General features: G+C 29.7%; 1 protein-coding gene across 1 annotated transcript; it reads right to left on the minus strand.

The window, feature by feature from the left end:
* Nucleotides 1–999: 999 nt before the first annotated feature.
* LOC124914803 (DNA topoisomerase 1) lies at nt 1000–4164 on the minus strand. Its single transcript, XM_047455412.1, has 6 exons — nt 3902–4164; nt 1927–1990; nt 1785–1847; nt 1559–1603; nt 1421–1477; nt 1000–1264 (listed from the first exon to the last, which is right to left on the minus strand). Exons 1-6 carry the CDS (start codon nt 4120–4122, stop codon nt 1172–1174), a joined length of 543 nt encoding a protein of 180 aa, XP_047311368.1. The 5' UTR covers nt 4123–4164; the 3' UTR covers nt 1000–1171.
* Nucleotides 4165–13982: the final 9818 nt, after the last annotated feature.

The raw sequence follows: 13982 nt of genomic DNA on the forward strand, positions 1-13982 counted from the left end.
GGTTCGTTTTTTAAAAAAAATAAATAAATTAGTTAGTGTTATTATTATTATTATTATTATTATTATTATTAAGAGAGAAAATAAAAAAGAAATTATTTATGAAATTAAATATTGTGATTATTATTAATTTAGAAGGGATGTTTGTTTTTGCCTTTTTGGTGATTTATAAAAATAATTATATATATATATATATATATATATATATATAATATGTTATAAAATAAAAAATTAATTAACTAAAAGAGAATATAAAATTAAAAAATTATAAGGCATTTATGAAAAAAAAAATTATATATTTATTTATAAAAAATTATTGATGAAAGAAATATAAAGATAAAAAATATTAATTAAGAGAGATAAAAATTATATATATATATATATATATATATATATATATATATATATATATATATATAAAGTTAAATGAGAAATTAATGATTATTATTAATTTATAAGTTAGATGTGTTTAGTGATTTATAAAAAAAAAAGTTATATATATATATATATAAATTATTTATGAGATAATATATATTTGTATAATTAATGAGAAAAAATATATTCATATAAAACAAATGAGAATATAATATATATATTTATGATGGTTAAAATCTTATAATTTAAAATAATTAGATTTTACGTTTAAAAAAAATAATTTATATTTAAAAATTAAAAAACAAAATTATTATTTATTTAAATTAGTTATTATAATTATAATTTTATTATAATGTTATTTACTTATTATTATTTTTTAATTAATTTATATTTAAATGTATAAAATTTAAAACTTAACGTATAAATACTAAATATATATTATAAATAATAATAATATATAACTATTATTTATTCATATATAAAAAATAAAAATATGTATATATATATAAAATATATATAGGATATCAGAGCATAAAATGATATACCAATAAACAACAAACAAAATTATTTCAAAATTCATAACAAATTGAAGGGATTTGAATGACCAAAACTGTTTAGAGAAGATAATGAAATCAATCAATCATGAATCCAATATATAATTCGCTTCTTAATAAAGTTATAAGATAAACAAACATACTACCCAAAACATAATAAAACCAACTTCATCAATCTGAGGATATAAAACTGAAAATTAAACAAGAAAACCTTAGCCAAATTAAGTTTTTTCATAATAGATCGATCAGTCATAACTTGCATTCAGGAATTTCAGCAGTTCCGTTCTATTAGTTTCCGCCATCTTATCCTCCTTCGACTTATCAAGCTTCAGAAGTATCTGAATAGATGAATAACCAATCGAGGATATCAACATTATCTTATCTAAATTAACATCTTGACAAAAAGAATTGTTTGCATTGCAACACAGATTCAGACCCAGAAAGTGTTTCCAAATGGGCGTATTATTAAAAAAGTATTAGTTAATGAACATTACCTTCTTTCCAGAAACTGCACTGCGACGAACACCGTCATCCTTATCACGGCCTAAAAACTGTATGTTACAAATAGAGAACCGTAAGCAATAATGGAGAAAAAACAGGATTTTATGTCAACATTCAGCACAATCGCAAACCTTTGAGAGTTGCACAGGGCCACTAGTTCCTTCAGCATGATCCTTCTAGATAAAGCTCCCAATGCCAAAACAAAACCGAGAAAGAAACCAACATAGGTCATCACATACCATACCCCAGCTCCAATATCAAAGAGCCATTTCCAAAAAAGTAAAGAAGCAAAAAGTACCATTAGCATCTTGTATACACAGATAAAGAAATCAGATAAACATGAGAATATTAACATACTTCTGCAACTTTATGCTTGTGACGTTTATGGTGGCGGCTCTTTCGTTTGTCTTTATCTTTGCTCTGGAAGAGTTCAGACAGTAAGTAACAAACTAAAAGAAAATCTAATGAATATGAAGTCAAAATATTGTTTGACAATAACCTTCTTAGGTCTACTGCTGCTTTTCTTCTTATGAGTGCTTGTTTCATGATCACTTGCTGATGAGCTACAAGTAGACATAAATGGATATCTATATTAGATACAATGAAGAAGATAAAAAAATATATATATATTTCCAATGGAAAAGGAATATAAAGAACAGATTTTCAATTTCATAGCTAATGCTACAGTAATAACTCTTGTGAACCAAAAAGAAGATAAGATACTATTACTAAACAATGCCCTAAACATTATCAAGGATAATAAGAAGCTCATGTTTAACAGAATAACAAGTTTATGAATACACACATTTGCAATCATGTTTTATTGAAGATTATTGATGCAATGATTGTCAAGAGTTTTATATCACATCATCTCCATAGTTTATGCAAGAATTTCACTCCAAGTTTGAGTTAGAACACAGGTTATGGTATGGAACAAATTGGTAACCAAACAATGTCTCTTTTGGAGTATTGGTTGATCATTTAAAATACCTCATCATGATTTATATAATTCAGAGGAAACTGTGGAAAATCTGTCTGTATTGTGGACTTTACAAAAGTAGACAGAGTCCTCTTTGATCATGAGGATGTGATGACACAATCTCACATGATTCATTTAAATGATGTTTACTTAATTACTTGTATGCCATTGTTGAGGACTTTATAGCCTCTAACATCTTCTCTTATTTCAGTATGTTTTGGGTACTAGTACTGTTGTACAAGTCTGTTTTCTTACTTATTACCATTAGTCTTTGAGCCTTTAGTATTCTTTCTACCTATCTTGTTTCTTCTAACCCTAATCTTGATCTTCACTTCTTCCTAATTCCTGTCAACATTCTTCTATCTAGTTACTTTTATTCCCCTCTAATTATCAAAACACTACAGTTGGTATCAGAGCTTCTTCTTTCCTAATGAAAAATACAAGATAGTTGAATTCGGAAGAGGGTGGAGATAAAATTCTGGAGCAGCTGGAGGCAATCAAAAAGAATCACCAAGAATTGAAGAAAGGGATCAAGGCCATGAAAAAGGAGCAATTGAAAAACTCGGTGGATCTGAGTGAAATCTCTAAGAAGATGGGGAATTTAAACAGAATGATGGAGCTTTTGCTGAAACAGCAGTCGACAGAATTTTCTAATGATAATGTTAATGAAGATCCAAGAACACATATAACAAATGAAGGTGTGCCCAGAAATTCAAGAAATGAGATGCCAAGGGGATCGAGACCTAGCTCTTTGGGGATTCTACCAACGCCAACAGGACGTGATACCTTGCCGGGACAGTCTAACCGAACTCAAGGCGGGTGGGTCTACACCAAAGCAACCCAAGATGGTGTTTGTTCGTTTTGATGGTAAAAATCTCCCAGAGGCTGGATAGCCAAGGTAACAATTTTTTTTTGAAAATTACAAGGTGGAAGAGGAGGACAAGGTGGGATACGCTGCTTACTATCTAGAAAGCGAAGCAGATGCACAGTTCACTAATTATTCAATAGGCAGAAGGGTCATTACATGGCCTGAATTTCTTGAAGCCATCTTGACAACATTCCAAGAAAAGGGACATCGTGATTTAACAGAGTCAGTCAGAAGGGAGAACTTAAAGATTATATTCTGAAGTGGCTGGAACTGAGAGCCCTCTCTTTGAGCCTTTAGTATTCTTTCTACCTATCTTGTTTCTTCTAACCTTAACCTTAACCTTAATCTTGATCTTCTCTTCTTCCTATGTCTTGTCTACATTCTTCTATCTAGTTACTTTTATTCCTCTCTAATTATCAAAAACACTATAGAACTTGTGCTAATCAGATTAACATACCAAGTTAATCTATATACGAGCAATTTAGCTACAAATCAGAGTTTTACTAAAAATTAGAAAACCTAGATTTATTCAATGAATACAGATAATCAAGGAGGTAGAGACTGGCAATATCAGACAAATAAAACGGGAATCATGCTGAAATTATAAAATCTAGTTGAGATGGAAACCTGTAATCATCGGAGGATGATGAAGAAGAAGTATCAGAAGAGCGATGTCTACGACGGCGCTTCGATTGGGATTTGCTCTTCTTTCGGACCTTGGGAGCATCTCTTCCCTTGTCTTTCTCTCGGTGGCGACGACGTCGGTGACGACGCTCACGGAGAGACGAACCTGAAGAGTCGGAGGAAGAGGAGGACGACGCAGTATCGGAAGAAGACGATGCCGCCATGAAGAAGGAAGGGGGGAGGAATAGGGCGAGAAGACGAGGGATTTGATTTTCCTTTTGTAATGAGAATATACCGGAGAAGGGGGATGCGGGTAGGATCCGTTTTACCACGGGTTTTTAGTTTTTAGTTGAAATATTATTCCAATCATTTCATTCATAATTTCATTAGGATTACAAAGTTATTTGAAAAATATATGTTTTTTAATTTGATCTCAATCTATTATATTAGATCAATATTAATATTTTTATTTTATTTTATTTAGTTAATTATATATTATATAATGTTTGAATATATACTTAATTATATATGTCCTCATTATATTTATATATATATATTAACAAATTTATTTTCTTAGTTATAAATAAATTCTGCCAAAATTTTAATAAAAATAATTATGCTTCTTTTCTTACAAAAATATATATGAAAAGTAAATAGTTACATGTATAGCCTAAGCTAATGACTATATTCAATTTAATATATGGACAGGGACGAATCTATATACAAGGCTCGGGTGGGCTTCAGCTCACCCAAAAATATATTTTTTTTTTTACAGTACAAATATGACATTACCTTTAATTTCTTAAAAAAAATTAATTTAATTTATTGTTTTTTTATCTAATTATTAAAATATAGTAAAACTTTATTTTTATATACTTGTTTTTTCAAAATTTTCTCATTATTATTTTAAACTCACCCTAAATTTAAATCATGGGTTCGTCCCTATATGTGGATAATTTGGTAGAGAAAATATAATTTAAACATACGATAAATAAGATATAAAGCTAAAGTGGTAAAAAATAATAAAGAACATAAGATATATAACAAGGTGGTCAATAATGTCTACATTTTCGGAGAATCATTCATTTAAATTTTTTTATATAATAATGATCCAAGTAACCCTATGTTACTATGTCTTTATAGGAGTACATCAAAAGACAAAAAACTAAGATACTACTCTTAAGCCCAATAAAGGCTCAAAGCCCAATTACAATATATAAAAACTAATAAAATATGAGCCCAAAATTCAATAATCTCCACCTTGGGCGAATACCGCGCTTATTGAGATGTGATGAATAAGTTACAAATTCAAAAATCTCCACTTTGACGAATTTCACGTCCCTTAGGAAATACACGAGTCGTACCCATCAATCTCCACCTTGACAAAAGTCTAGCTATCAAGAAATAAGTGGGTTTAACATTTCAATTTTCACATTTGCTTGAGCTATTCATGAGATAACTTTTTGTACATCCACTTCCACTCAAGAGCCTTTAGAATAAGAAGAATCTTCACCATCACGTATATCGCGCCATCAAAAAGTTATAAGTCACACATCAATCTTCACTGCTCGAGCCATTTACGAGATAAATCATTATACCTCCACTTCCGCTCAAAAGTCCTTAGAAGAAGAAGAATCTTCACCATCACATATATCGCGTCATCAAAAGGTTATGAGCCACACATCAATCTTCACTGCTCGAGCCATTCATTAAATAAATCATTATACCTCAATTTCCGCTCAAAAGCCTTTTGAAGATAAAATTATAGAGTTTATAACACCAAATAAATTTGGGTAACCACGTTATTTCAACGATGAGAGGCATTCAACAACTCTTCACAATCTTTGTTCATACTCGTTGACATATGCGGAAACTAGAATTAATAATTTTTTATTATGTCAAAATAATATTTACCTTTGTTTGCCACAAACCGAGTGTTTTATTTTTCAAGTCCAATAATCGACTAAAACCAAAATACCTATTAGACCCAAGACGAATTTTTATCGCATACTTTTTCAAAATTAGATATCTATCAAAAACTCAAGACACCCAAAACGAACTTTCATCGTCTACTTCCTCAAAATAAGATATCGATTGAAAAACGAGAAGGCCCAAGACAAACTTGTATCGTATACTTCATAACAAATAAATTAGGTTATCACGATATCTCTTTTCTCTAGCTCAAGATCTGACGAAGTATTTGTCACTCATCTTGCCTTGAACGTTGCATACTCAACCAAATTGAACCTCATACTTCTCCTTGAACAAATTGGCTTCCAATCTACTAGTTTTTTGAATCCAAAAAATACTAGCAATCCAATAATATATTATTTCAAGATTCACTATCTCTCTTCAATTATCTTCACCAATGCTTCAAATGATCATCTATAGTTTCTCTAAAAGAAATCGAATAGATCGAACCTCTCATCTAACCCCTTTTTCATGAATAAGAATCTCATTCAAGGTCTTAATCATCTAATTCATTTAATCTATGATCCACAATGTATAGACAATTAAGATAAAACAAAAGAAGTAACAAAATCATCACCTTCAAATTAATCGAGTCTCCCATCTAGCCCCTTTTTCATGACTAGAAATCTCACTCAAGGTTTTATTTATTTTCTCACATTAGAAGATAATGCAATAATTTATTCTTAATTCGTTTAAGAGTTGCTCTCAAGATGTCTCCACCTCAATTTATAAGTGTCTTTCACTAGTCTTTCACTTCACACTCTTTCATTCATATTGTGTATTAACTAGAATTGTGTCAATCCTTAATCATCCACCAACTCAATGCAATCTTGCAATTTGGCCCGAAGGATTGACTTATCAACATGTCGACAATGTTGTCATCGGTAAACATCATTTTGATAACAATTTTCCATACTCGATCATGTTTTTGTCAAGTTCAAAGCACATAATCTCACCACCGTCTTCATCTTGATTAACTATTCCAATAAGATAAAAGGTCATAATAAAAAAGATACAAACTTTTTGGTCTCAAATAAGTCAAATAAAACTAAAATTAAGCAGACACTTTAAGCCTTAGAAAAAAAATCGAGACGTCCAAACTTTGATCCGACCATTGAAAATGTAAAGGAATGAGTTACCAACCTCTCGACAAAATCTTAGTGCAATCCTCTGTTTGAATCTTCGATCGTCAGTTTGATGATCCCTGTGCGACTACAAGCAACATTCTATTTCTATATTTTCTCTCTACCTCTCTTTTAATTTTTGACTTCTTCAATAACCATTTTTTAAAGAAAATCTCTCCAAACTCATTTTAGCCGAGAATTTCTTCAAGTAAAAGCTCTCGACATAGTGAAATAATGTCACTCATGCATGCCAAGATAACAATTGGTTATAATAAAACCTCGAACTCATTTTCAACAATCTTGAAGATGTATCGTTTGTTCTTCACATTCTTCTATCCATGTCATGTATAGAAAGAATCTAACAAACCATGTATATGATTAGTGCACCATCAACTCATACCTTAGAAATTATCATTCTTGGTAGAATCCTTGAGGCGTCAACACCCACTTGACAACTTCGCATAAGCACTTACCAGAGATTGACAAACAAACCAACTCAGAAGGTTTGATGCAAATCCAAATCCGACCACCTACTTTAATTAGAAAATCATTTATATGTTGCATCAACTATCTTCTACAATCTTCAACATCGAATAAGTATTCTACCTTCTTTTCCAACTCCAATTTTCAATCTCCATATTGACGAATATCAAATCTCTTAGATGATAAATCACAAATCTCCATCTTTGAGAAATTTAAGTCAAATAAACCTCAATACAAATCATAGATCAAAGCATACAAAGTTTTGAGAATTTGATTAAAATCAAATAATGCTTTACTTGTGAAAATTGGAATCAAATAGGTCTTAAACCTATTTTATGAAATCAAATGAGACTTAAAGTTCTTAGTTAAAAAATTCTTAGTTGTTGACCGCTTCAAAGATTCTTAACTCCTTCTCTATATATATTGGGCTCGGATCTTCCGTCCCTTCTTATGTATCATAACTTGTGCCGTTTTAAAATGGTGTCGTAATTATAAAAAAAAATTAATGTTTCCCAGGAGGCCCTTACTTCCCGAACCCATCTCTCTTCCCTTTCCCTCTAAAACAATCTCTTTAATTTCTTCACACTAACAGATACATTTACGCTAGAGATAAAGGAACTTCAGGTTAGGATTTTTTTAAATCTCTAAGATCGCCGTCTTCATCTCAAATCATCTTCTCTACGGTTCTACTCTCTTGCGACCTGTGAAGCTAGGGTTTGTCCTCTCAACATTTGTCTTCGTTGGCTCAACCTTCGTCTTCGTTTGTCGGTCGTTTATCCGCACACCATTATTGATTATACTTTATTGCGGCCTGAGATTCCTGAAATACTATAGGTATTTGTTTGGATTTAAGTTTAACATTTATTTTGAATATACTTATTATTACACATCAAGAACTCAATCCAAATGACATTGTAGTATGACTTAAATTTAACATAGATTAGAATTTAAGTTTAAGTGTTTAACTATAAATATTCTTCAATTATCTAAACTAGGTATTACTAATTAGAGTTATAAAACTTAAATACAAGATTCCAAGAAATCTCTTGTCACTTTTAAGATAAGAATGAGTAAACTATTTCCTTAAATTTCTTTGTTCAAATGAAGCACTTGACTTGATACATTCTCATAATCTGTAAATGAGACATCCTCGTACTTCATTTATTTGATAGATATGTTACCTTAATGCATATATATAATTTAGGTAATTGTTATATGCTTAATTAATTGGTTCAGGAATATCTTATATTTATATGATTAATTATTTCAGCCTTTTGGTGATATAGAAAGAAGATATATGTTGTTTTTTCTGGAATTGTGAAGTAAGATGTATAATAAGCGTTGATTTAAAAAAAATATGCTTCCATCAATAGAATCTCATAACTGGGCACTATTTTAGATTATTTTATAGTAAAAGAGGTTAAGAATTGTTAGACTACTCATAAGGCTAATTTGAAAAATTAATTAAAATTCTTGTATTCTTTTTCATATTTAAAAGTGGTAATCATGGAAAGTGGATCTATAAGTTGTCGTCGGTTGAAATTTGAAGCAAATGAAGAGTGTTAGGATGATGGCGTGAAAGTTATTAATGAAGGTTAGAATTATATTGTATTAAATTGTTTTTATAATGTTTTATTATTGTTGGGTTGAATTTGACTACATTAGTTTTTTAATTTAAAAGGGTTGAACAATAAAAATAATTTGAAAAACATTGAGGCACCTATATGAGAAGACTTTCTATCTAGTATAGGTCAAGAATTTGAAAGTGAAGAAGATGCTTATAAGTTTTATTTGACATATGCTAGAAGAGTTGGATTTAACATAAGAAAATCTAGATGTCACATTAATAAATCATGTGAAATGTTGGATAGAATGTTATGTTGTAGTGCACAGGGAAAAAGGAAATAGATAAACGTCGTGATCTTTATGTGAAAAACAGACATGCTGAAACACAGTTTAGTTGCGAAGCTAAAATGAAGATTACTCGTCGAAGTAATAGAAAATCATGCGTGGTTCAATTTGTGAGAGAGCATAATCATATCTCACAAGTCCCAACAAAACACATTTCCTTAGATCCCATAGAAAATTATATTTATAAAATAAGACTACTTGAGGTTGGAATATTTGCAAAAACAGTAGTTACAAGATCCTAATTTTTTTTCTATGATATTCAACTTGATGAAAATGACCTAATAACTAATATGTATTGGTCTGATGCTAAGATGAGAACTGATTACGGTCATTTTGGAGATATTATTTGTTTTGATACAACTTATTGGAAGAACAATGAAGGTCGTCCAATTGCGTTGTTTGTAGGTGTTAATCATCATAAACAATCGATAATTTTTTGTGTATCTTTATTGTATGACGAGACATCTATATCATTCGAGTAGTTATTTGATACATTTAGTAAAGCCATGAAGGAGAAAAAACCAACAACTATTTTCACAGATCAAGAAGCAGCCATGGCAAAGGCTTTAGCATTGAGATGGCCAGAGACACATCATTGTTTATGCATTTGGCACATTTATCAAAATGCTACAATAAATTTTAGTGGTGTTTTTTCACGGTTTAAACACTTTGCTAAAGATTTTGCCTATTATATATATCATTTTGATGAAGAGAGATTTTATTACAGACTGGAATCAGATGTTGACTCAGTATTCATTAGAAGAAAATGATTGGCTTCGACGCATGTTTCAATTAAGAGAAAAATGGGCTTTGGTGTATGGCCGACATATTTTGCACAGATATGACTACAACCCAAAGAAGTGAAAGTACGAACAACATTGTGAAAATGTACGTCACGTACAAACACAACTTTTTGGACTTTTTCAATCATTTCAAAAGACTATCGTTGATACAAATAGTTAAAAGCTGAAACATGGTCTAGAGTAAGTGCTCCATTCTTGGAATTTCCAATTGAAATTTTGAATCAAGCAAGTAGTATTTACACCCTCGAAATATACAAGTATTTTCAAACTGAGTTGTGCAAATCTCACGATACTAGTGTCAGAATAATCGAGAATGATGAAACTCTTACAAAATATGAAATTAATCCTCTCCGAAAGAGTTACAACAATCATATCGTTATAGTTGATTTATCGTGTGAAAAAATTGAATGCGATTGTAGAAAAAATTACTGGAATTTTATGTTCACATATTTTGAAAATATTTACGATAAATAATATCGTAAAGATTCCAAGTAAGTTCATACGAAAAATGTGGACACGAGAAGCTAAGGTTGGATATTTTGAAGTTAATGATTCAACTAATGACCAAACTAGTTTGTCTACGAAAGTATTGTAAAGTATGCGATATCAAGAACTATGTGGATTGTATGTTTAGTTGGTTACCAAGGCAGCGGAGAGAAATGACACTTATAAGGTTGTTAAAGATGATATTTTGCGTACGTTGAAGTCGATGGATGAGATGTTACAAGTTAGATAGTCAAATGCCACGAATATTTTAAATGAGGTAGAAATTGGTGTAAGAGAATCTCATGGAATTAAAGGGATTAAAAGGAAGGAAAAAACGGTCTCGGGTAAAAGGTTAAAAGGTGTCCTAAAGAGAATGTCAAAAAGAAGAAAAAGATTGAGTAAAACCAAACAAACATCAACACTTAAGAATGTTCGACCACACTCTAGCTGAAATTTATTTATATTGTTAAATTCGAAAGATATTTATATTAACTTATTATTTTCTTTTTCCAAAACAGTGTGTGGATAATCTTTATGAGATCATTCCAAGTGTACGTGATATGTATGGAACTCAATCTCTACAACCTCTTCCAACACAACATTGGCAGATATAATTATATTTATAAATGCCATTTTTTTATCATTGGTTCTCTTTTCTGAAAAATTTAGAGTTGGTTATTTGGTTCTCTAATATGGTTTGTTAGAAGCTGAAAATTTGTTGGAATGTGCTCCTACATATTAAAGTTGCAATGAAAAAACATTTACATTTATTTAGGCTTGGTTTTCCTAAAATTACAAACACATGTTTCAATAATTATATTGGTTGTTATGTTGGCTCACTAATAGTCAATTGGTACTATATTTAAGTAATATGTAAATATTCTGTTCTAATTATTATGCAAATTGTAGTCTATTTTTATGATCTCAGGTCTTGGATGAAAGTTCATAGTCTTCAATATGATGGTTGGCTGAAAGTTTGCAGTCTTCAATTCAATTGCCGAATGTACTAATGGTATTTTGTTATTCTTTATTTCATCTAGTAAAATTAGCACATTTTTCAATTTAATTATAATATTATTGATTATATACTGCATATTTATAAGATATTATTCATTCATTTGATAGGTACAACACTCATCGGATATTGTTTATTGTTAGACACAAAATTTACAAGGCAGCTATAATCATAGTTGCAATGATAAATGTGATTGTTGGCATTGTAAAAACAAATTGAACTAATTATAAATGTATGTTTGTGTTGATTGATTTTGATTGATGTTAATAGTGTATCAATAGGTTTTTATGGCTTCTATTCTCATTCATATTAATATTTTCTTCCAATTTAATAGTGATTTTGTTAATATTAATAGTGATTTTGTTCTCACTGTTATCAAGATTCTCTTTCAATTTAATAGTGTTTCGGTTCTCATTCATATTAATATTTTCTTTTAATTTAATAGTAATTTTTTTAATATTAATAGTGCTTCTGTTCTCATTGATATCAAGATTCTCTTTCAATTTAATAGTGTTTTTGTTTGAATATTAATATTGTTACGGTCTCATTGATATTAAATCATAATTTGAACTGATGTTAATTTAAATTATATTTATATTTTTACATATATAAATGTATTTTCTACGATATTATGTTTCAAATTAAATTAGATTATTTGAATGTTAATATAATGAATTCATATTAATTAATTAAATAATAACATTAATACAAAATAAAATATCATCATACAAATATATTAGAAAATAATTAAAGTAGATTGTTAAAGAGAATATTCTCCTCCCCAAATACAAATTAGTTTCATTCCACCAACCACTAATAGAATAAATGTTACAAATGTTATAGGTAAAAGTGTATTTCATCAACTTCATTGAGAATGAACTTAAACTACACATAGAAGATGCATATCATTAGAATACAAACAAAAATAACAACGACAACCACTTAAAATTTTCTATTTGTTGAATAATTGTTCACAATCCTTCCTTCGCCTTCTTGGATTGTTTTCCGTCCATAAAGAATCTCTTAATCCATAATGACACAGTATATAAGGGGTTTGATATTTTTCATCACTCATTCATCTGCAAGCGAAAGATTAGGTAGATGAAGAGTTGACTTCCATGAAGTTTTGTTCCTTAGTCTTGCAATATTTCATGACATCTGGAAATGAATAAAAGAAATCTTATGCTAACTAAATAAAAGTATGAGGATTAATGATGATGTAAAATAGTAACAAATACGGACATACAACCACTTAAACAAAACATGTAAATATGCTTTAAAAAAGAACTTTCTTAAAAAAAGTTACTATCACATATAAATATGATATATTCTGAATTACCTACCAAAACATTATGAGGATGAATGATTTTCACAAAAAATAACTCAATTTGACCTTTGAGGATATTCCTGAACCAATTAATTAAGCATATAACAATTACCTAAATTATATCTATATGCCTTAAGGTAACATATCTATCAAATAAATGAAGTACGATGATGTCTCATTTATAGATTATGAGAATGTATCAGGTCACGTGCTTCATTTGAACAAAGAAATTTAAGGAAATAGTTTACTGATTCTTATCTTAAAAGTGGCAGGGGTTTATTGGGATCTTGCATTTAAGTTTTATAACTCTATCAATAATATTTAGTTCAGATAATTGGAGAATATTTATAGTTAAACACTTAACATAAACTGTAATCTCTGTTAAATTTAAGTCATATTGCAATGTTGTTTGGATTGAGTTCATTGATGTGTAATAATAAGTATATTCAAAACGAATTTTAAACTTGAATCCAAACAAATACCTATAGTGTTTTGGAAATCTCAGGCCGCAATAGAGCATAATTGATAACGGTGGGCGGATAAACGACCGATAGAGGAAGATGAATGTTGAGCCAACGAAGACGAATGTTGAGCCAATGAAGACGAATGTTAAGAGGACAAACCCTAGCTTCACAGGTCGCGAGAGAGTAGAACTGTAGAAAAGATTATTTGAGACGAAGACGACGATCTTGGAGATTTTGAAAACCCTAACTTGGAGTTTCTTTCTCTCTAGCGTAAATGCATTTATTAATGTGAAGAAATTATGAGAGATTGTTCTAGAAGGGGAAAGATAGTAATGGTGTCATGCATCATTAATTATTATTTTTTATATAATTACAAAAAACGGCATAGCTTATGATACATAAGAAGGGACAACAGATTTGGGCCCCTATATATTATATTATATCATAGTATAATATTTATATATATGGATATATATATATATATATATATATATATATAT

Source organism: Impatiens glandulifera, chromosome 9, assembly GCF_907164915.1.
Source record: "Impatiens glandulifera chromosome 9, dImpGla2.1, whole genome shotgun sequence".
Lineage (NCBI taxonomy): Eukaryota > Viridiplantae > Streptophyta > Magnoliopsida > Ericales > Balsaminaceae > Impatiens > Impatiens glandulifera.

What these genes read in the sequence shown, in the direction of transcription:
- LOC124914803 (XM_047455412.1), bottom strand. Translation starts at nt 4,122, where the DNA reads ATGGCGGCATCGTCTTCTTCCGATACTGCGTCGTCCTCCTCTTCCTCC. An exon ending in TCATCCTCCGATGATTACAG is followed by an intron (nt 1,991 to 3,901) that starts GTTTCCATCTCA and finishes GTCTACTTGTAG; the next exon opens with CTCATCAGCAAGTGATCATG. An exon ending in GCCCTGTGCAACTCTCAAAG is followed by an intron (nt 1,478 to 1,558) that starts GTTTGCGATTGT and finishes TGTAACATACAG; the next exon opens with TTTTTAGGCCGTGATAAGGA.